This window comes from Harpegnathos saltator, unplaced genomic scaffold (genome assembly GCF_003227715.2).
Source record: "Harpegnathos saltator strain DR-91 unplaced genomic scaffold, Hsal_v8.6 scaffold173, whole genome shotgun sequence".
Taxonomy (NCBI): domain Eukaryota; kingdom Metazoa; phylum Arthropoda; class Insecta; order Hymenoptera; family Formicidae; genus Harpegnathos; species Harpegnathos saltator.
The window spans coordinates 41,800-64,624 of NW_020229954.1; the positions used below are offsets into that span (position 1 = coordinate 41,800).

Consider the following 22,825-nt stretch of genomic DNA (forward strand, 5'->3'; position numbering starts at 1 on the left):
TTGGAATCTACACTGAATTTTAACATGCTAGTGTAGTGTAATATAATATGATATAATAACTAGATTATATATTATTGGACAAAATTTTAGGATAAATTATATTGAGTACAAAATTTTTGGATTTCGTGATAAAAAAAGCAATTTTATTAAAAACTATTCATTTATTTTACCAAGTAATCGCCATTACTTTCTGTTATATCTGGCATATGATAAACAACAATATAAAGTGCAAATTACACCTTGTACATAATTAATATATTCGTCAGTTATATAAATGTAATATTTCATTTATATTTCATTTGTTTTCCCTATTATTCTGTAGAAAATATATTGAATAAAAAGTGTATTTTAAACGATTGACAAAACAAAAATTGAACTATCCTTTGTGTTTTTCAGCTTTATATTTTTCAGCTACGTGAGTGAAGCGAAATATATGGTAAATTTTTGTGATTAACAATGAGATATCAAGGAAATAGCAAAGACGGGCTCCACATTTCTTTGGATGAACGCCGCACGTGGAGTAAATTATTCGACAATTTGCATATATTTTACCCTGATTAATGTCACCGCGAATAACAATTTGTGATGACCGTTTTTCATCGAGATCAAAGAATTTACTTAACATATTTTTGTAATCGCACATAAATATCTTCTCATTGCATAATTATTTGACGGCGCAATTATGAAACTTTAATCGGACATCGCGATGTGAAATTTTCTTTCTATTTTCACTTTTTTTCAAAATTTGTTCTACTTTTGTCAACACACATTGAAGTTCACGGAAATAATCGTTTGATTGATTGTGAATCGCTCCTCACGACCACGCCGAATAGTGATTTCGCGCTTGCTCGGTGCATGAAGGGTTCAACCCCCACTTTTACCTACCCCTTTTACGTACGAGTAGATAGCCGATAGAATACCGCACGATCGTCATACGTTTGATTAGCTATCGCGAGGGAAACATTTGTTCTCTGGCCGTGGCCGTAATCTCATGTAATAAATGTTATGTAATAAAAGTTAAACATATGTGAATATATAACTTGAATAACTGTATATAATGAAATTTAAACATGTATAAATATAAAATTCGAATAAAATATATTTTTGAGAAATAATAAAAACTATATAATAATAATAATGTTTCTATAAAATTTACAGTACAATATATTATATCTTGTAAAAGTAAACTTTAATATACAATTCTATAGCCATGCAACTGCATGCAATTAAGTAAAATTTTATTAAAAAATTCAGCTGAATCTGTTGACTGATCGATTATTAATATAAACATCAATTACATCAAACTATTATACATCAGATTCGGACAAAAATTTCTCGGACAATTGTCGTCGCGCGTTGGAGAGATGATTTCGAAAAAGGTTAATGCTATATTACATATAAGTGCTATGTATATTACATATATGATAAATGGAAACCTGAAAAATCTGATATGATTTTAGTCAATAAATAATATCGCCTAATTGATTAATTGGCCATACATCTATTTTTACTGTTAGAAAATTGTTACTTACTTTTACCGTGATACCAGGTAACGACCAGTTTGCAAAATGCCATAAAGCTAAAATTAGCAGCGGCAATGTGTTGCATCCATAAGGTCAAGTTACCCAAAAGACGTACCACGTTCATAAATTGCGGTAGGAACACGAAAATGCTCAAGAGGCACGCTGCAGTCATGAATCTTAAATTGAGCCGACGAAAATCATTCAAAGAGGCACCTGGATCAGGCCCTATGCCTAGTAATCGCAGGACTTGGCGACACAAGGCGAAAGTGTGGTGCAAATCTAGTAGAGGTAAATTTCAGGAAAAAGCATCATCTCTCGTTATATCAATATAAAATTATACACGTATAGATAAATATTAATGTCAACGAGTAACGGAATATGAGTCCAAATATAATATACCATTATTTCAAAATAAAGTTTGAAATATTTCAATATTTCACGTATTTTTCTAACTATATTATTTCTCGCCGCGCGGATATCATTGTTATTATTTTTATGTAAAACTTTCGAAATTAGTTTTAGGGAAAAAAGGTTACTACGTTGATTATTTCTTCATTTTTCGGAGTGATACACAGTTCTTGATTTAATTGTACTGGATGAAAACAAAGATCGATTCGTTCATGATAGCATTTCGGATAGCTTATTTCTCGCGACGTATCGAACTTTGCTACGCAAAAACATTTCAGTGAATCTCTACCTCGAGTAAAAGCGAACATTTTTTGTTAGTGTACAAAGCTAGAATAAACTTCGGTACCAATTTGTGGAAACTTTCGTGGAAACATAAAGTTCTGTGACGGACCTATGGATTTATCGATGTAAAACATGATTCTTGCAAGTTTGACAACAAGGTTTGACAACAAAATGATAAAATAAAATTTCCTCCTTATGTAACATAACCATTAGTTATATAATGTTTATTTACATTTCTTTATTGAAATCAAACAACGTTTGATAACATTAAATATGATTTCTTAGAAATATTGCATTAAAATACTTCTCAAGCAAGTAATACAAATGAATTACACAAAGCAACTTTCCGTTAACAACGAAATATTAAGAAAACATGATGCAAATTTAGCAGAGGAAAAAAATACTAAGAACTGAAAATACATAAAACCTTTAGTGCCGTAAAGAACAGCACGTTTGACGAAGTGTCAAATATTCGATACTTGATATTGTATTCTTTTGATTTGCTCTCTGCGTTTGATATTACGTGACAGAAATTTATAATAATTTACAGATTGATCTTTCTTACGAGATTCGAAAAATTAGTGAAAACCTTGGGAAAAAAATTTCAGTTATAACACTCTATGACGTTACATAAACTGCGTTGCATTACGTAAGAATTTCACTATACGATTACGCAATTTTAAACAGAATGTCGCGGTAGATAACTTTCTCGTTCTTTTGTTCCAAAGAATCTTGTTCTACCTTCGTTGACACTCATTGAAGTTCGCGTAGCGGAAATTATTGTTTGACTGAGTCGTACCTCGCGAACATGTCAAACCGCCGTGATTTTGCGCTTGCTCAGTACTGCGAGAGAATTCACAATAGCTACCAACTGTGAATATCTTTTGTAAACCCTTTCGGATGACAATCGATAATAAGATACACGTCACGCAATTGTCATATGTTAAATCAGTTCTTGCGAACATCGAGCTCGCTCTTCTAATGTAAGTAAAACATTCACTCGATGAGGATACTCGTTCACTAACATCAAATATTATCCTTCTGAGTCAACTTGTTTCAGCGATAAGGCGAGAAGAAAAGAATTAAATAGTCTTATGTTTTTTTAAGGATAGACAATTTATATTGGAACAGAAAGGAGTCATATCGTCAGTACAAGTCATGTAGCATACAAAGAGTGCGTACAAATAAATTTATTCATTTAACGTAGGAAGAAAGTGGTCAATTACGTCGAATTATTACGTTATCATCATTATTCCCTCTAATCACTCATTGATAGAAACGCAGACAGGTACCCCATTGACGATTTCACCGTCTGCAACAAAGAGTAAATTTTTGTTTTTAATCTCGCATAAATTCAGAACGACAGACAAACGCATCCGATATCTTACCGTTCCGAACATCTCTAATGAAAAAATACCGAATTTTCCAACTGTCAGTTTCAGTGGAATCTTAGATCGATATACGATAAACATCAAATCTTTTGCATCTCTCGATGGTATGTCGTACCATTTGCATTCGTATACGCCGTACGCTATATTGGTACTCTAAAAATGAAATTTTCGCGTCACACAAGTCGCTATTGAGAAATAGAGCTCGCTGCTTACCTCCGTCAAAAGTCTTTCAGCTGAGTAGCAGTAAAAATATAAATGCGTCAAAACGATCGTGACATAAAATACAAGAAAAGCCATTTTTATGATGGAGACGTTCGCATTTTTATCCGTAATTATCTGGAAGTAATATAATTTCGATCTCGGTGGGTGCACATTAAATATTAAACGGTCTCATGGAGATTTAGCACAATTATCTCTCTACTATAATATTTTAATATTAAAATATATCATATTTTAACACTTCTATACGTACAGCTATAATTTTTATCTATACTTTACTATAACTTTATATGTTTTGTACCATATTTTTTATACCATAATTTTTGATACTTTAAAATTTGAATTATACAGGGTGTCCCATTTAACCTGACAAATAGTAATATCTGGAAAACTACATGTCGGATCAAGAAAAGTGGGTAATGAAATTTATTCGTCTCGAAGGGGGACATCCAATGATATTAAACTCGACCTCCCACCCCACTTCAGGAGGTGGGGGTGGGAGGTAACTTTGAAATCTTAAATGGGAACCCCCATTTTTTTATTGCAGATTCGGATTCTACTCCACAAAATACATAAGTTTCGTTCGAAACTTTTTTTTTATTCGTGATAGATGGCGCTGTAATCGCAAAACATTAAATTTTCTGCAATTCTCCAGAAATGATCATTGGATTGAAAAATAAAAAAATACCTGTTCAATATTTTTAAAAATATTTTTAAAAAACATAATAACAGTTATTCCCTTTCATCCCTTCAGGGTAGGGTGGGTGGTAACGTTCAAATCTCAAATGAGAACCCACATTTTTCATTGCAGAATTAGATTTTACGTGAAGTTTTTATGGAAACAATTTTCTTCATTCATGATAGATAGCGTTGAATTTTTCCGAGAAACTACCCCGATGGTGAGAGGCGAGGGGACTTACCTAAAACAAGCACCCCGATGGTGAGAGGCGAGGGGATTCACCTAAAACAAGCACCCCGAAGGGAACAGAAAGCTACTACGTCCTCGTCGTTGTTCCTGGGTAAAGCTAAAAGTAGTTTCTCGGAAAAATTCAACGCTATCTATCATTATATTCACGTGACAATACGTCGTTAAGATATATAAAAATTAAATTTACCGTGAATATCTGAAAAGTTTCAAAGCACAGTTGAAAAGTGGCAGCTATCATATGTATGAATAACACCGTACTGTAGCAGTTATTGATCCTTTCAACGCTCCTTGAAAATTCATATAACTGATTTTTCAACGCTATTCATTTTTTCATTCGACTATGAAACATCGACTATGCCGTCGAGAGTCGACAGCCGCTCAACGCTCATATTCCCTTATCTTATTATTAATAACATGACTTCCGAAATGATATCAGTGATATCCCAAGTAATCCTCCACTTTTTTCAATAGCAATATTTTTATTATTTATGTTAATATGTAATTATTTCATTGCAGAAGCAGCACATGAAAATGACTCTTACATAAGTACTCTCGTGGCTGTCACTCTCGGTCGTTAGGCAATGTTGAGCGTTAATCAGTCAAAATCGTAATATAGTAAATTATCTTAAAACAATCAACAAGTTATTAATCAATTGTCATATATGTAATTATGAATAATTTAATCGATTGATGAAATTTTTCATTGATCAGTGTAAAACCAATCCGATCGAAGTAATCGATTGAAGCAATCATTCGATTTAATCATCATTTATTCTCCGTTAATCTTTATCATTTCAGTCAATCAACATTTCAACCGTTCAGTGCCCAACATTGCCGTTGGACAACTTTACGTGGCAAGTACGCGCTGTACCGAGATGATCAAGTCACACACCGAAGTTCACCGATGTACCTAATGAGATGCTCGTGCCGTACGACGATCGCGGTCAGGCTTCTCCGAAACCTCGAAGAAGATATAGATTTCTCAGCTAATTTATCGATCGTTTTGTTAAGCGTCGTCCGTAAATTAATCAGCTGTGAGCACACGTGCAACACGAGTATCGAGACGAAGCTGTCGACACTGGAATTCACAATGGCCGTAAATGCGCCGCAAGACATTTGTATGAAAAAGGTAATTTCGTAGTTTGGACTTTTCTCGTAGTCATAGGGATAAGCGAAATGATAGATAAGCTTCCGTTCAGGCTGATGTAAGGTTCGGTGAAACTTTATGAGGTTGAAGATTACGTAAAACATGACCGTGATCATACAGCTCATGTAACATCTGAGAGACAGACTTCTTCCGCGCCTCGCGATCTTCAACATCGTATTTCGTTGCCAGGTTTCCTTCGAAGTCGCCCAGTCGACCGTGATTGATGTTATCAGCGTACGAAGTGCTTTCAGATAGAAAAGTGATGCATTAGGTCAGTCATAAATTCGGCTCGACTTTTATTAAATAACATATATATAGTATATCTATATAGATAAAGATGCTGATTTTTTACAATTTGCTGACAATTAGAGAGTCCGACCGAAAGAACTTTCTTTGAATACCGGCCGAAACCGAAAACAAATATTTCGTGTGTGTCAATTTGAGCTGTTATTTGAGAAGTCAAGGTCGAAAGCATTCATGGGAATCCTAAAAAGGCCACGTAAACATGCGCGGGTATATATACTGTATGTTTTTCTTTCATAAAAGCATGATTTAATTATTGAAATAATAATTTTATACATATTTTCACAAACCCAATATTACAAATTATCCGCTCTTCCTTCTACAAACTCATATACTCATGAAAGCGAGAATAATATTATTTATTTTGCTCTGTAATAAGTTATAATTTAAGCAATTCATGTCGCATAAAGCATAAAGTATACTAATACAATATCGCTCTAAAAAAATAAAAAAAATAAAATAAGTACACTTTTATCTGACGAGTTTTAGAGATGTTATATTTGTAAAGAAATGATATATTAAACATTAGACGAGGAAAGATGAGTTATAAAAAATGTTAACCGTAAGTGAAACTGGGGCTAAATGTATGTGCGTGGATGTATGTATGTTACAAAATTCCAAAGTCGATCACGATAACATAAGCCAGTATTGTATCACACGTAAATTAAAGAAAAATCTGATGTTCCACATTATTTTACGGAATAAACAACATCGGTTAATTAATTAATGAATTAGATATCTATTTAATTTATTGATAGAAAGGCAATGATTACTTACTTTCATTGTAATATCGCGCGACAACTAGCTTGCAACATGCCAAAAAGCTGTAATTAGCGCTGGCGATATGTTGTATCACTAAATTCATGTTACCCCAAGAATGTATCACATTCGAGAATTGCGGTACACACACGTACATGATCAAGATACACACTATGATTATGAATCTTAACTTCGACCGACGAAAGTCACTCAAAGAGGCATCTGGATCGGGCCATACGCCTGCTAATCGCAAGAATTGACGACACAAGGAGAAAGTGTGATGTAAATCTATCAGAGATAAATGTCAGAAAAAAGCATCATCTTGTTATATCGATATGGAGCTACACTCGTTCAAATAAAATGAATGTCAATGTAACGAAATATAAGACCAAATATAATATCATTATTTTAAGATAAGGATTGAAACATTTCAATGTTTCAAGTATTTTTCTAATTACATTGCTTTTCATCGTACGGATATTATCGTTATTGTCGTGCAAAATTTTTAAAGTTAATTTTAGAAAAAAAGATTACTACATTGATTATTTCTTCATTTTTCGAAATATTACACAATTCTTGATTTAATTGCACTGAATGATGACAAAGACCGATTCGTTCACATATGGTTCACATATTTCAAACGTTTATTTCTCCCAATTTATTTCTCCCAACGTGCTTCGAACTTTGCGAACGCAAAAACTCTTCAGTGAATCTCTATCTCGAATAAAAGCGAATATTTTTTTGCTAGTATACAAAGCTGAAATAAACTTCGATACCGACAATTGTGGAAACTTTTGTAGATGCATAAAGTTCCATAACCGATCTATAGTCCACTTGTAATGAAACACGATTTTCGCATAGTTTATGGCGAAGCTATAAGATCAAATTCTCTCTTTATTCAACATAAACATTAATTTTCATACGACATTCATCTACGTTTGCCTTTTTAAAGAGGCGGTTGATGCTTGATAGCTAATATTAAATAAATAAAGAAAAAAAAATCGTTTGAAAATATCACATTCCAATACTTTTCAAGCAAGTAATAATAATAAATGACATAAAGTAATTTTATTTTATAACAAAATACGAATAAAATACTGAAAACGCGCGAGAAACATTTTCGGCCGCAAGGAACAACGAGTCGTATGAACAAAAAGATATTCAATAAATATTTTTTTTTATTTCGGTTTACTATTACGGTTATAGACACACCGCTTGAAAATAATTTATAATAATTATAATCATAGGTTGATCTTTATCGAGATCCATCGAGGGGAAAAAATTTCCGTTACATATATAATACACTCCGTGATGTCGTGTAAACTGCATTGCTTTGCATCGTATAAGAATTTCGCGGCACTATTATGTAATTTTAACGGTACGTCACGGTAAACAACTTCCTCGCTTTTTAGTTTTAAAGAGACTTATTCTACCTTCCTTGACATTCATTGAAACTCACGAAAGGGGAATTATTGTTTGACTGAGTCGCTACTTGCGATCATGTCAAACAGCCGTGATTTTGCGCTTGCTCAGTACTAACAGGATTTACAATGGCTACCATCTGTGAGTACCTTTGTAAACCTCTTCGGATAATAATCGATGCATGGCATGCAATCGTCATACGTTAAGCCAGTTGTTGCGAACTCGCCGAGCTCGTTCTTCGAATGTAAGTAAAACGTTCACTCGATAAAGATACTCGTTCATTAATATCAAATATTATCCTTCCGAGTCAACTTGTTTCAACGGTAAGGCGAGAAGAAAAGAATTAAATAGTCTTGCGTTTTTTTAAGGATAGACAATTTATACTGGAACAGAAAGGAGTCGTATTGTCAGTACAAATCATGTAGCAAACAAAGAGTGCATACAAACAAATTTATTCATTTAACGTAGGAAGAATGTGGTCAATTATGTCGAATTATTACGTTATTATCATTATTCTCTCTAATCGCTCTCTAATCGCTCATTGACAGAAACGCAGATAGGTATCCCATTGACGATTTCACCGTCTGCAACAAAGAGTAAATGTATTTTTAATTTTGCGTAAAGAACGCGTAAAGAATCTCGCGTTTAGAACGACGAACAAATGACATATCCGATATCTTACAGTTCCAAACATCTCTAATGAAAAAGTACTGAATTTCCCAATTGTCAGTTTAAGCGGAATTTTAGATCGATGCGCGATGAACATCAAATCCTTCGCGTCTCTCGATGGTATGTCGTACCATTTGCATTCGTACACGCCGTATGCCATATTGGTACTCTAAAAATGAAATTTTCGCATTACACAAGTCGCCATTGAAGAGTACAACTTGTCGTTTACCTCCGCCAAGAGTGTTTCAGCTGAGTAGCAGTAAAAATATAAGTGCGTCAAAACAACTGTGACATAAAACACGAGAAAAGCCATTTTTATGATAGAGACGTTCGCGCTTTTATCCGTAATTATCTGGAAGTAACATAATTTCGATTTCGGTGGATGTACATAAACATTAAACGGTTTCGTAGAAATCTAGCGCAATTATTATCTTAGTATAACATTTTAATATTAGAATATACAATTTTTTAAATATCTCTATACATATAGCCATAATTTTTATCTATACTTTGCTATAACTTTATATCTTTTATACCATATTTTTTATATTATAATCTTTAATACTTTAAAATTTAAACTTTATAATTCCAACATTCTTAAAAATCTACAATTTTAATACTTATCTATGTTTTTTTTTATAATATGTCATTAAAATATATAAAAATTAAATTTACCGTGAATATCTGAAAAGTTTCAAAGCATAATTGAAAAGTAGCAGCTATCATATGTATAAATAATACCGTGCTGTAGCAGTCATTGATCCTTTCAACGTTCCTTGAAAATTCATATAAGTCATTTTTTAAAGGTATTCATTTATTCGGTACAGATCTCGACTGCGCCGTAAAGAGTCGAGAGCCGCGCAGCGCTCACTTTCCCTTATTCTATTATTAATAAAGTGATTTCCGAAATAATATCAGTGATATCCCAAAATAATCCTCCACTTTTTACCAATAGTAATAGAATTTTTTATTATTTATGGTAATGTGTAATTATTTTATTGCAGAAGGTGCAGCACATGAAAATGCCTGCTACATAAGTACTTTCTGTGACTGTCGCTCTCGGCGGTTGGACAATGTTGGGCCTTAATTGATCAAAATCGTAGTATAGCAAATTTTCCTAAAACAATCGATGAGTCATTAATGAATTGTCTTATATGCAATTATGAATAATTTAATCGACTGATGAAATTTTTCGTTAATCAATGTAGGACCAATCTGATCAAAGTAATCGTTTGAAGCCAATCGTTCAATTAATCATCATTTATTCTCTGTTAATCTTTATCTTTATATCTTTATATTTCAGTTAACCAATATTTCAACTATTCAGTACCCAACATTGCCGTTGGACAACTTTACGTGGCAAGTACGCGCTGTACCGAGATGATCAAGTCACGCCGAAGTTCGCCGACGTACCTGATGAGATGCTCGTGCCGTACGACGATCGCGATCAGGCTTCTTCGAAACTTCGAAGAAGATATAGATTTTTCAGCTAATCTATTGATCGTTTCGTTGAGCGTTGTTCGTAAATTAATCAGCTGTGCGCACACGTGCAATACGAGAATCGAGACGAAGCTGTCAACACTGGAATTCACAATGGCCGTAAAGGCGCCGCCAGACATTTGTATGAAAAAGGTAATTTCGTAGTTTGGACTTTTCTCATAGTCATAGGGATAAGCGAATTGATAGATAAGCTTCCGTTCAGGCTGATGTAAGGTTCGATGGAACTTTATGAGGTTGAAGATTACGTAAAACATGACTGTGATCGTACAACTCATGTAACATCTGAGAGATAGGCTTCTCCCGCGCCTCGCAATCTTCAACATCGTATTTCGTTGCCAAGTTTCCTTCGAAGTCGCCCAGTCGGCCGTGATCGATGTTACCAGCGTACGAAGCGCTTTCAAATAAAAAATGACGCTTTGGATCAGTCATAAATTCGGCTCGACTTTTATTAAATAACATATTATGTATTATATAGTACACCTATAGACAGAGATACTGATTTTTCACGATCTGCTGACAATTAGAGTCCGATCGAAAGAACCTTCTTTGAATATCGACCGAAACCGAAAACAAATATTTCGTGATGTGTCAATTTGGGCTGAAGACGAAAACGAAAGACGAAGACGAAGTCGAAAACTTTCATGGGGATCCTGGAAAGGCCACGTAATCACGCGCGCGCATATATATATACCGTATGTTTTTCTTTCATAAATTTCATGATTTAATTCTCTTTTTCTGCAAATACATATACTCACGAAAGCACGAATAATGTTATTTATGTTCTGTAATAAATTATAATTTCAGCAATTTACATCGCATAAAGCATAAAGTATACTAATAGAGCAATATCGTTCTAAGAAAATAAAAAAAAATAGGATAAATACTTACAATTTTATCTAATGAGTTTTCGAAATGTTATATTCGTAAAGAGATGATATATTAAACATTAGGCGAATAAAGATGAGTTATAAAAAATGTTAAACTGAGACCGGGGCTAAATGTGTGTGCATGAATGTTACAACATTTCAAAGTCACAATAAGATAACTCAGTATTGTATCATAAGTAAATTAAAGCAAAATCTGATGTCTCACATGATTTTACGGAATAAACAACATCGATTAATTAATTAATGAATTAGATATCTATTTAATTTACTGACAGAAAGGCAATGATTACTTACTTTCATTGTAATATCGAGCGACAACTAGCTTGCAACATGCCAAAAAGCTGTAATTAGCGCTGGCGATGTGTTGCATCACTAAATCCATGTTACCCCAAGAACGTATCACATTCATGAATTGCGGTACACACACATAAATACTCATGATAAACACTGTAATTATGAATCTTATCTTCGACCGACGAAAGTCACTCAAAAGGGCGTCTGGATCAGGCCATACGCCTACTAATCGCAGGAATTGACGGCACAAAGGGAAAGTGTGATGCAAATCTAGCAAAAATAAATGTGAGACAAAAACATCACCTTGTTATATCGATATGGAGCTACACTCGTTTAATTAAAATGAATGCCAGTATAACGAAATATAAGTCTAAATATAATATCATTATTTTAAAATAAGGATTGAAATATTTCAATGTTTCAAGTATTTTTCTAATTACATTGTTTCTCGTCGTACGGATATCATCGTTATTGTCATGCAAAATTTTTAAAGTTAATTTTAGAAAAAAAGGATTACTACATTGATTATTTCTTCATTTTTCGAAATATTACACAATTCTTGATTTAATTGCACTGAATGATGACAAAGACCGATTTGTTCACATATGGTTCACATATTTCAAACGTTTATTTCTCTCCACATGTCGAACTTTGCGAACGCAAAAACTCTTCAATGAATCTCTATCTCGAATAAAAGCGAATATTTTTTGCTAATGTACAAAACTGAAATAAACTTCGATACCGACAATTATGAAAACTTTTGTGAATGTATAAAGTTTCATAACAGATCTATAGTCTGCTTGCAATGAAACACGATTTTCGCATGGTCGTACGGCGAAGCTATAAGATCAAATGCTCTCTTTATTCAACGTAAACATTAATTTTTTACTTTTATCTATGTTTGGTTTTCTAAAATGACGGAACATAATTGATAAATAATATTAAATAATTACATGAAACATAATCGTTTGAAAATATCACGTTCCAATGCTTTTCAAGCAAATATTACTAAATGATATAAAATATTTTATTTTATAACAAAATACCAATACAATGCTGAAAATGTGCGAGAAACATTTTCGGCCGCAAAGAACAATGTATCGTGTAAAGAAAGATATTCGATAATTGATATTTTGGAAATTTTGGTTTGCTATTATGGTTGCGAACATCGAGTGAAAATAATTTATAATAATTTACAGGTTAATCTTCATCGAGACTAATATCGAGAGAAAAGAAATTCCCGTTATATATATAATACACTTTGTGATGTCATGTAAACTGTATTTGTTTTGTATTGCATAAGAATTTCACGGCATGATTATGTGATTTTAACGGACGTCACGATAAACAACTTTCTCTCTCTTTAGTTCTGAAGAAACTTGTTCTACCTTCGTTGACACTCATTTCATCGTTGACACTCGTTGAAGCTCACGAAAGGGGAATTATTATTTGACTGAGTCGCTACTTGCGATCATGTCAAACAGCCGTGATTTTGCGCTTGCTCAGTGCCAACAGGATTTACAATGGCTACCATCTGTGAGCACCTTTGTAAACCTCTTCGAATAATAATCGATACATTACATGCAATCGTCATACGTTAAGTCAGTTTTTACGAACACTTAGCTTTTGCGTGTCCACTCTTCGAATATAAGCGAACTGCTCATTTAATGTCGCTGCTCATTCATTAATATCGACTCTCATCATAAAATATTGTCAAAAATTATAAGAGATATCGATTAGACGAAAAACGTGTAAGTGGATCATGTTTTTATAGTGAAAATTTGACTTACTGCTAATTATTTTAACTAATCACTAATTATTCTTATTCTTCGATAATATGGTTTTAAACCGTTTTCTTATGTTTGGTAATAACACACTAATAGAAAAATATAGTTGAATTAACTATAATCTCACTATATTTTATAGTTCATTTTGGTGTCAACCATATTTTTATAGTTCGTGGAACCTGCAAAATATAGTAGAATAAACACAAATATATAGCCAATGATTGTCTTAAATAATTGTTTAGTTACTTTTACCACATATATAGTAATTTCTCATTCACAAATATAGTGAGATTTAATATTCATATAGTTTGTCATTCATATTCATATTCATCTGTCATCATTTAGCAAATATTCGGGTAATATTGACTATATAAAAGAGTTACTTTACCTACCATTTTATATTTGTATCCATACAATAATTTTAGTTTAACTTACTATAATTCTTAATAAAAATATTATATGGTTGGTTATACTATGCCTATATCGTAATTATTACCGATATTACGATAATACTTACTATAAATATGATATTTCGGACTATAATTTAGTTACTATATCATTATAGTTCCAAATATCATATACTTTTCTCTCAGTGCATAGGACAAACCATGAATGGTCAAAGAGGAGAACAGTTCTCGTTGTTTAGAAATAAATAATTTACATTGTTCTACAGAAATGTGTATTTCTTTTATTAGAACAATATCGTATACAGTGCATATAAATGAAACTGTTTATTTAATTGTAAATAAATGGTGGTTAGTCGTATGCGGAATTAATATGAAATCACCTCTAATATTATTTCTTCTAATTGTTTATCGCCAGCAACATTGATAAATATCCCATTGACGTTTTCACTGTCTAAACAGACCAAAATAATTATGACACAATCCATTTTCCGTGTATGATAATAACAAACTCAATCACAAACTATCAGTTGCATCGATTTTAACCAACATAATTTGACAATGGTGTATAATTAAGAAAATTCATATATAATATGATAATTACATACAAAGATGTAAGAGCGAATGTACTTTTTCTAATTTAAAGAAATAGATATATTTGTGTATATAAAAAGCAAATTTGAAAAAGAGTGTGTATTTTTCTCGCAAGTATCTTACCATTCCAAACGTCTCAATCGAAAAGGTGCTAAATTTCCCAGCTGTCAGTCTGAGTGGAATTATAGATCGACACACGATGAACATTAAATCTTTCGCGTCTCTCGATGGTATGTCGTACCACTTGCATTCGTACACGCCATACGCCACAGCGATACTCTAAAAATAGTAAATAATAAAAAAATATGTATATCGCGTCGTTTAATTCATCATTCCTTACCTCCGATAAAAGTTTCTCAGCTGAGTAGCAATATATGTATATGTGTGTCAACACGAACATAACGTAAAACATAAGATATACCATTCCAATAGTCAAACCATCCGAATTCTCGTCCGTTATTTTCTGAAAATAATTTCTACCATTTCATTCGATACTCGCACTTAGTATATGGAAAATTTTGTAAAAATATCGTAAAGGCAGGTGTCACTTTGTAAAAGTACAAATATGAGATAATTTTTGGAAGAAACAATTCTGTTAGAGTCTAACCGAATTTCTCGTAATTGGAAAAAATAGTTCCCAGACTCGGGAAAACTTAATTGTCGAAACAGAAAGATTCCTTCAGAAAACGTGTTTCTATTTACAATTAGTCAATAGTCCTCAATTATATCGGCTGAATTTTAAGACGGCCGAATATGGGTCTGATTGCGGTGCAACTTTTCTCCTGGCCTGTATTCAGTTACCCAGACGGAGATTGTTTTCCCGCATGCAGTAATGCATAAAATTTGAATATAAGACGTGCGGATTCACTTACCGTATAAACTTGAAAAGTTTGGAAACACAGTTGAAAAGTAGTGGCTATCATATGCACCAGTAAAACCAAGCTGTAGCAGTTATCAATGATCTTAGCGTTCCTTAAAAATGCGTATGATCCTTTGTGTTAATCCTTCATGTTATATCACATTCTGAGATCTCTACAACATACCTGATGAGACTCTCATGTCGTAGAACGATCGCGGTAATGCCCTCCTTATACTTAGCGGAAGGTATAGATTTTTCGGCTAGCTTCTCGACCAAGTTGTTAAGTGTCGTTCGTAGATTAATCAGCTGCGCGCAAACGTGCAGCAAGAGCAGAGAAACGAAGGTGTCTACAGTAGAGTTGATAAATGCTGCGCATATGCCGGCGCAAATTTGAATGAAATAAGTAATCACGTAGTATGGAACCTTTTGCATATCATAAGGATAATCGAACTGATAGACCAACTTCCGTTCGGACAGACATATGTTTCGGTAGAATTTCAAAAGGTTGAAATAGACGTAAAAGATGGCCACGCATATGAAACTCATGTAACAGCTGAAAGATATGTTTCTCCCAGTTCTTGCAACTTTCAACATCGTATTACGTTCCCAGTTTCGCTTTGAAGTCACCCAGTCGGTCTTCAACGATGTCATTAGCGTTCGCAGGGCTTTCAGATCAAACGTGGTATTTCAATAAAAACATCAATTTCCGAACCATGTATGTAAATATGTCCCGTATTTACATGAAAAAATCTATATAAATATTTAAACCAAGTCGTGTTTGTATAATAAATTTTTGTTCAAAGCGAAAGGCCACATGAAGTGTCTCAATTAGAGTCGTGGTTCCCGATAAATAAAAATGATTGGTAATTTATTTATATGATTTCACTGCGAGAGATTGCCACTGAGAGAGAAATAGTGAAGAAGGGAGAAATTGTTTGAAAAAAATTGATCACTTACTTTCACCGTGATACCGGGTGACGATCAGCTTGCAACATGCTAAAAAGCTGTAATTAGCGCTGGCGATGTGTTGTATCATTAGATTCACGTTGCCCCAAGAATGTATTGCATTCGACAATTGCGGTACGTACACATATATGCACACAATACACACTGAAATCATGATTCTTATCTTGGGCCGACGAAAGTCACTCAAAGGGACATCAGGATCAGGCCATGCGCCTACTAATCGTAAGAATCGGCGACACACGGCGAAAGTGCGATATAAATCTATTAGAGGTAATTTTCAGAAAAAGCATCATCTCGTTCTATCGATATAGAGTTATACACTCTATGTAGATAAATATTAATGCAAACGGAATATGATTTCAAACATAATATCATTATTTCAAAACGGGGATTGAAATATTTCAATGTTTCAAGTATTATCCTAATTACATTATTTCTCATCGTGTGAATATCATCGTTAACGTTATATAAAACTTTCCAAGTTAATCTTAGAGAAAAAATTTACTACGTTGATTGTTCCTTCACTTCTTGAAGTACTATACAATTCTTGATTTAATTACACTGGATGGTAACAAAGGCTGATTCGTTTACACACGATAGGATTTCAAACGTTTATTTCTCCCGACATGTCGAACTTTGCCATGCAAAAACACTTGGACCTCTGTCTCGACTAAAAGCGAATATTTTTTGCTAGTGTACAAAGCTGAAATAAACTTTGAAGCCAACTTGTGCAAACTTTTGTGGATACATAAAGTTCTGTAACAGATCTATAGTTCGCTTACAATGAAACATTATTTTCGCGTGGTTTCGCGACGAAGCTATAAGATCAAATTCTCCCTTTGTTCAACACAAACATTAATTTTTGTGCGACATTTATCTACCTTTGCTCTTTTAAAATGGCGAAGCATAATTGATAAATAATATTAAATAATTACACTAAACATAATCGAAAATATCGCATTTCAATGCTTTTCAAACATAATAATAATAAATGACATAAAGTAATTTTATTTTATAACAAAATACAAATAAAATACTGAAGACGCGCGAGAGAGAGGAACATTTTCGGCCGCAGAGAATAACGGGTCATGTGAAGAATATTCGATAATTGATGTTTTCTTTTAATTTTGGTTTACTATTACGACTGTGTGAACATCGCGTGAAGATAATATAATAATAATTTATAGATGCATCTTCATCGATATCCATATCAAGGGAAAAAAACTTTCGTTATATAATACACTTTGTGATGTCATGTAAACTGCATTGCTTTGCATCGCATAAGAATTTCGCGGCGCTATTATGTAATTTTAACGGAATGTCACGGTAAACAACTTTCTCGCTCTTTAGTTCTGAAGAAACTTGTTCTACCTTCGTTGATACTCATTGAAGTTCACGAAAAGGGAATTATTGTTTGACTGAGTTGCTACTTGCGATCGTGTCAAACAGCCGTGATTTTGCGCTTGCTCAGTTCGGACCGGTATTGCTACCATCTGTGAGTACCTCTGTAAACCCTTTCGGATAGCAATCGATAACAAGATGCACGACATGCAATCATCATACGTTAAGTCAATTGTTGCGAACGCAGCGCCTTTTTCTTCAAATGTAAGTAAACTTATTCGATGGAGCTACTCGTTCATTCATATCTACTCTTACCCTTCATTATTGGCTGTTGTCAAATATTAGAGAGGATATCGCTCAGTCGAAAACATAGCAAATTGATCACATCCTTTTATTAAAAATTTCACTCATTGCTCACTGCTAATTATTTTAACTAATCGCTAATTATTCTCATTCTTCAGTAATATGCATTTTAATTATTCCTTACGTTTGGTAATAATATCGAATAGACGTGACGATCAAAGGTAGAATAAACAATTCTCGTTCTTCTTTGAAATAAATATTTTATATTTTTCTACAGAAATGTATATTTCTTATATAGGAACTGTATGGCATATAGTGGATATAAATAAAGTTATTAATCTAAATTGTTAACTTAATCATAAACGGTGGTGGTTAGTCGTATGCGGAATTAGTATAAAATCACTTCTAATATAAAATCATTTTCTCTAATTGTTTATCGCTAGTAACATTGATAGATATCCCATTGATGTCTTCACTGTCTAAACAGATTAAAATAATTGTGATACAATTTCATTTCTCGTATATAATGATAAATAGTCACAAACTATCGCTTGTATCAATTTTAATGAAAATAACTTGATAATTGTATATAATTGAGTAAATTATACGATAATCAAGTATAATTTAAAAAAAAATGTCGCGGAGAATGTTATCCTTTTTCTAATCTAAAGAAGTGAATATATTTTAGGTGCATAAATATGTTCGGTGTCTTATAGGCATATTCTTGATGTTTATTTACAAAAAACCATGTAAATTTTCGAAATAGTCCCCATTATTTTTTAAACACATCTCCCATCTTTCGGGGAGCTAGCGAATTCCGTTTTGATAAAGAGATGATGGTTTTCATTCAATAAAATCAATTATGCTTTTCTCGACCTTCTTGGGAAATTTTAAGTGAGAAACTATCAGGTGATGTTGCAGCGACCGGAACAGATAATCCGAGGAACAAAGCGTGGTGAATAAGTTGCACGATGGTGAGGTAATTTCCAGGGTTGCTTTTGTTGCACGAGGCCGTATTGTTGTGCAACAAAATCATTGCATGATTCCATTGATAAAAGGTCTTTTGCGTTCAATTATGTCAATTAATAATTTGTTGTACAGAAAGTAACGCTCAGAAGTAATCGTTCCACCGGATTTGAGCAACTCATAATAAAGACCACCTTTGAAACCTCATCAAATATGGATTGAATATAAAGACACCGAACTTATTCGTACATCTAATATTTGTGTAAAAATTGAATATAAAGCAGAATGTGAATTCCTCTCGCAGATATCTTACCATTCCAAACATCTCAATGGAAAAGATACCAAACTTCCCAGCTGTCAGTTTTAATGGAATCATAGATCGATATACGATAAACATTAAATCCCTCGCGTCTCTCGATGGTATATCGTACCACTTGCATTCGTATGCACCATATGCTATTGCGGTACTCTGGAAATAGTAAATAATAAAAAATACACAATGATAATAATATGATGTATTGTAATAATAATAGAAAAAAATAAATCGCATCGATTAATTCGTCATTCCCTACCTCTATTAAAAGTCTTTCAGCTGCATAGCAATACACGTATGCGTCTAACAATAAGAGCGTGACATAGCATATAAGGAAAGCTATTTTAATTGTCGACCTCTCCGAATTCTTGTCTATCATTCCCTGAAAATAACGTCTCCCATCTCGATCGATGCACTTAATATGTGATTAATTTTGTAAAAATATATAAAGGTAAGTTTAATTTTGTAAAGATAAATGAAATAACGGAGGAAACGATTCTGTCAAAATGTAACTGAATTTCCAGTTAGCCAAAAAAAAATATTTCTCCGACTTAGAAGAACCCAATTGTGGAAAGAGTAAGATTCCTAAAAGGAATGTTTCTATTCAATCAATATCTATCCGCTACCTTCACCGAATTTTAAAGTGGTCGAATGTACTTGTGAATGCGGTTTTAATCGCGATGACGGATGTTTCTGTTCACCGAGTTTTCGCCTGACGTCTATTCAATTATACAAACAAAAATTCTTTTTCCGCGTGTAGTAATGCATAAAGATTGAATGTAAGACGTGTGGATTCACTTACCGTGTAAACCTGAAAACTTTCGAAACACAGCTGAAAAGTAGCGGCCATCATTTGCACCAACAAAACCGTGCTGTAGCAATTATCGATCGTTTTAGCGTTCCTTAAAAATGCGTATGATTCGATGATCCCTCACGGAGTGTTAAATCACACTCCGAAATCTCTACAACATACCTGATGAGACTCTCGTGTCGTAGGACGATGGCGGTAATGCCTTCCTTAAACTTTGCGGAAGGTATCGATTTTTCGGCTAGCTTCTCGACCAAGTCGTTGAGCGCCGTTCGTAAATTTATCAGCTGCGCACAAACGTGAAGCAAAAGCAGCGCGACAAAGATATCGACGGTGGAGTTGATCATTGCCACGTACATACCGCCCGAAATTTGAATGAAATAAGTAATCACATAGTATGAAGTTTTCTGCATGTCATAAGGATAATCGAACTGATAGATTAACTTCCGTTCAGACTGAGATATGTTTCGGTAGAATTTCAAGAGGTTGATATATACGTAAAGACTGATCGCGCATATGAGACTCGTGTAACAGCTGAATGATATGCTTCTGCCAGTTCTTGCTAATTTCAGCATCGTATTACGTTCCCAGTTTCGCTTTGCAGTGATCCAGTCGGTTCTATACGATGTCATTAGCGTCCGCAAGGCTTTCAGATTAAACGTGGTATTTCAATAAGAATATCAATTTCCGAAACATTTATGTAAATATGTCACATATTTATGTAAAAAGAATTTATATAATTTTTATAATTTGATAAATGTTCAAACTAAGTCGTGTTTACACAAAAAAGTTTTTTTCGAAGCGAAGAGGCACACGAAGTGTCTCATCGAGTCGTGATTCCCGATAAATAGGAATGATTGGTAATTTATTTGTATAATTTCATTGCTATTGCGAGTGAAAGAGTGGAAAAAAGAGAAAAATTAGTTACTTACTTTCACCGTGATACCGGGTGACGATCAGCTTGCAACATGCCAAAAAGCTGAAGTTAACACTGGCGATGTATTGTATCATTAATTCCACATTACCCCAAGAACGTATTGCATTCATGAACTGCGGTACGTATACGTACATGATCAAAATACACACTGTAACTATAAATCTTAAATTGGGCCGACCAAAGTCACTCAAAGGAGCATCTGGATCGGGCCATACGCCTACTAATCGCATCAATTGGCGGCACAAAGGGAAAGTATGATGCAAATCTGGCAGAGATAAATGTCAGGAAAAAGTATCATTCTGTTATGTCGATATGGAGCTACATTCACGTAAATAAAATTAACGCCGGTATATAATTACTTATATTACTTTATAGTAATATGAATCCAAACATAATATCATTATTTCAAAATGAGGATTAAAATATTTCAATGTTTTAAGTATTTTTCTAATTATATTATTTTTTATCATGTAGATATCATCGTTATCGCTAAAATTCAATTTCAAAATTAATTTTAGAATATCGAAGTTACTATGTTTATTATTTCTTCATTTTACGAAGTCTTACACAGTTCTTGATTTAATCGCATTGGATGAAAACAAAGACCGATCTGTTCACGGTAGCACTTTAAACGTTAGCTTATTTCTCGCTACTTGTCGAACTATACCGCGCAAAAACACTTCAGTTTTTCTACCTCGAATAAGAGCGAATATTTTTTGTACACAAAGCTGGAATGAACTTCGATGCCAACTTGTGGAAACTTTCATCATGGAAGCATAAAGTTCCATAACAAATCTATAGTCAACGTGCAATGAGATACGAGTTTTGCGTGATTTATGACGAAGCTATAAGAGAGATCAAATCCTCTCTTTATACAACACAAACATTATTTTTCGTACGACATTTATCTACGTTTGACTTCTTAAACAGACGAAAAATAATTAATAAATAATATTAAATAATTATCCAAAACACGATCGTCTCAAAATAGTTCGTTTCAATATTTTACAAGCAATTAATAACAAGTTACGTAAAGTAAATGTCGTTTCTAGCAAAATATTAATACTATAGAAGACGCGCGAGGAACATTTTCGGCCGCAAAAAATAACGTGTCGTGTAAAGAATATGCGATAACTGATTTTTTTTAAATTTTAGTTTACTTTTACGGTTGTTGACTTCGCGTAAAAATAATTTATAATCATTATTTATAAGTTGATTTGCTTCAAAATCCATAATAAGGGAAAAATATTTCTGTTACATATATAATATATTCCGTGATGTCATGTAAACTATATTGCTTTGCATTACGTAAGAATTTTACGGCATTCTTATGTAATTTTAACAGGACTTCACGGTAAACAACTTTCTCGCACTTTAGTTTTAAAACGACTTGTTCTACCTTCGTTGACACTCATTGAAGTTCACGAAAGGAGAATTATTGTTTGACTGAGTTGCTACTTACTATTGTGTCCAGCAGCCGTAATTTGCGCTTGCTCAGTTCGAACAGGTGTTACAATGGCTACCATCTATGAGTACCTCTGCGAACCCTTTCGGATAATAGTCGGTAATAAGATGCACGACATGTAATCGTCATGCGTTAAGCCAGTTATTGCGAGCACGACGCATTTTTCTTTCGATGTAAGCAAACAAATTCGATGCTCGTTCATTCACATTTACTCATTATTGGCTGTTGTCAAATATTATTGAAAATGTCGTTTAGGCGAGAATGTGGCAAATCGGTCACATTTTTTATTGAAAATTTCACTCAGCTGTAATTATTCTAACTAATCGCAAAATTATTCTCATTCTTCAATA

The 22,825-nt window shown here is 33.4% G+C and overlaps 4 protein-coding genes across 4 annotated transcripts; all 4 read right to left on the minus strand.

Annotated features, from left to right (window-relative positions):
- Positions 1-3,340: 3,340 nt before the first annotated feature.
- LOC105191308 (odorant receptor 22c-like) lies at positions 3,341-6,178 on the minus strand. Its single transcript, XM_011154620.3, has 5 exons — positions 5,662-6,178; positions 4,939-5,038; positions 3,818-3,940; positions 3,602-3,757; positions 3,341-3,525 (listed from the first exon to the last, which is right to left on the minus strand). Exons 1-5 carry the CDS (start codon positions 6,069-6,071, stop codon positions 3,472-3,474), a joined length of 843 nt encoding a protein of 280 aa, XP_011152922.3. The 5' UTR covers positions 6,072-6,178; the 3' UTR covers positions 3,341-3,471.
- A 2,066-nt stretch (positions 6,179-8,244) lies between these two features.
- LOC105191309 (odorant receptor 22c-like) lies at positions 8,245-13,166 on the minus strand. The gene is made up of 7 exons (XM_019845119.2): positions 13,121-13,166; positions 11,733-12,002; positions 10,465-10,945; positions 9,727-9,826; positions 9,281-9,403; positions 9,065-9,220; positions 8,245-8,966 (listed from the first exon to the last, which is right to left on the minus strand). Exons 1-7 carry the CDS (start codon positions 13,134-13,136, stop codon positions 8,913-8,915), a joined length of 1,200 nt encoding a protein of 399 aa, XP_019700678.2. The 5' UTR covers positions 13,137-13,166; the 3' UTR covers positions 8,245-8,912.
- A 1,026-nt stretch (positions 13,167-14,192) lies between these two features.
- LOC105191310 (odorant receptor 13a-like) lies at positions 14,193-17,749 on the minus strand. Its single transcript, XM_019845126.1, has 7 exons — positions 17,714-17,749; positions 16,334-16,603; positions 15,561-16,041; positions 15,390-15,489; positions 14,858-14,980; positions 14,641-14,796; positions 14,193-14,377 (listed from the first exon to the last, which is right to left on the minus strand). Exons 1-7 carry the CDS (start codon positions 17,727-17,729, stop codon positions 14,324-14,326), a joined length of 1,200 nt encoding a protein of 399 aa, XP_019700685.1. The 5' UTR covers positions 17,730-17,749; the 3' UTR covers positions 14,193-14,323.
- Positions 17,750-18,292: 543 nt separating this feature from the next.
- On the minus strand, positions 18,293-22,443 carry LOC105191287 (odorant receptor 9a-like). The gene is made up of 7 exons (XM_011154581.3): positions 22,410-22,443; positions 21,006-21,275; positions 20,239-20,719; positions 20,068-20,167; positions 19,525-19,647; positions 19,266-19,421; positions 18,293-18,465 (listed from the first exon to the last, which is right to left on the minus strand). The coding sequence occupies exons 1-7, from the start codon at positions 22,423-22,425 to the stop codon at positions 18,412-18,414; spliced, it is 1,200 nt and encodes a 399-aa protein (XP_011152883.3). The 5' UTR covers positions 22,426-22,443; the 3' UTR covers positions 18,293-18,411.
- Between the last annotated feature and the right edge of the window lie 382 nt (positions 22,444-22,825).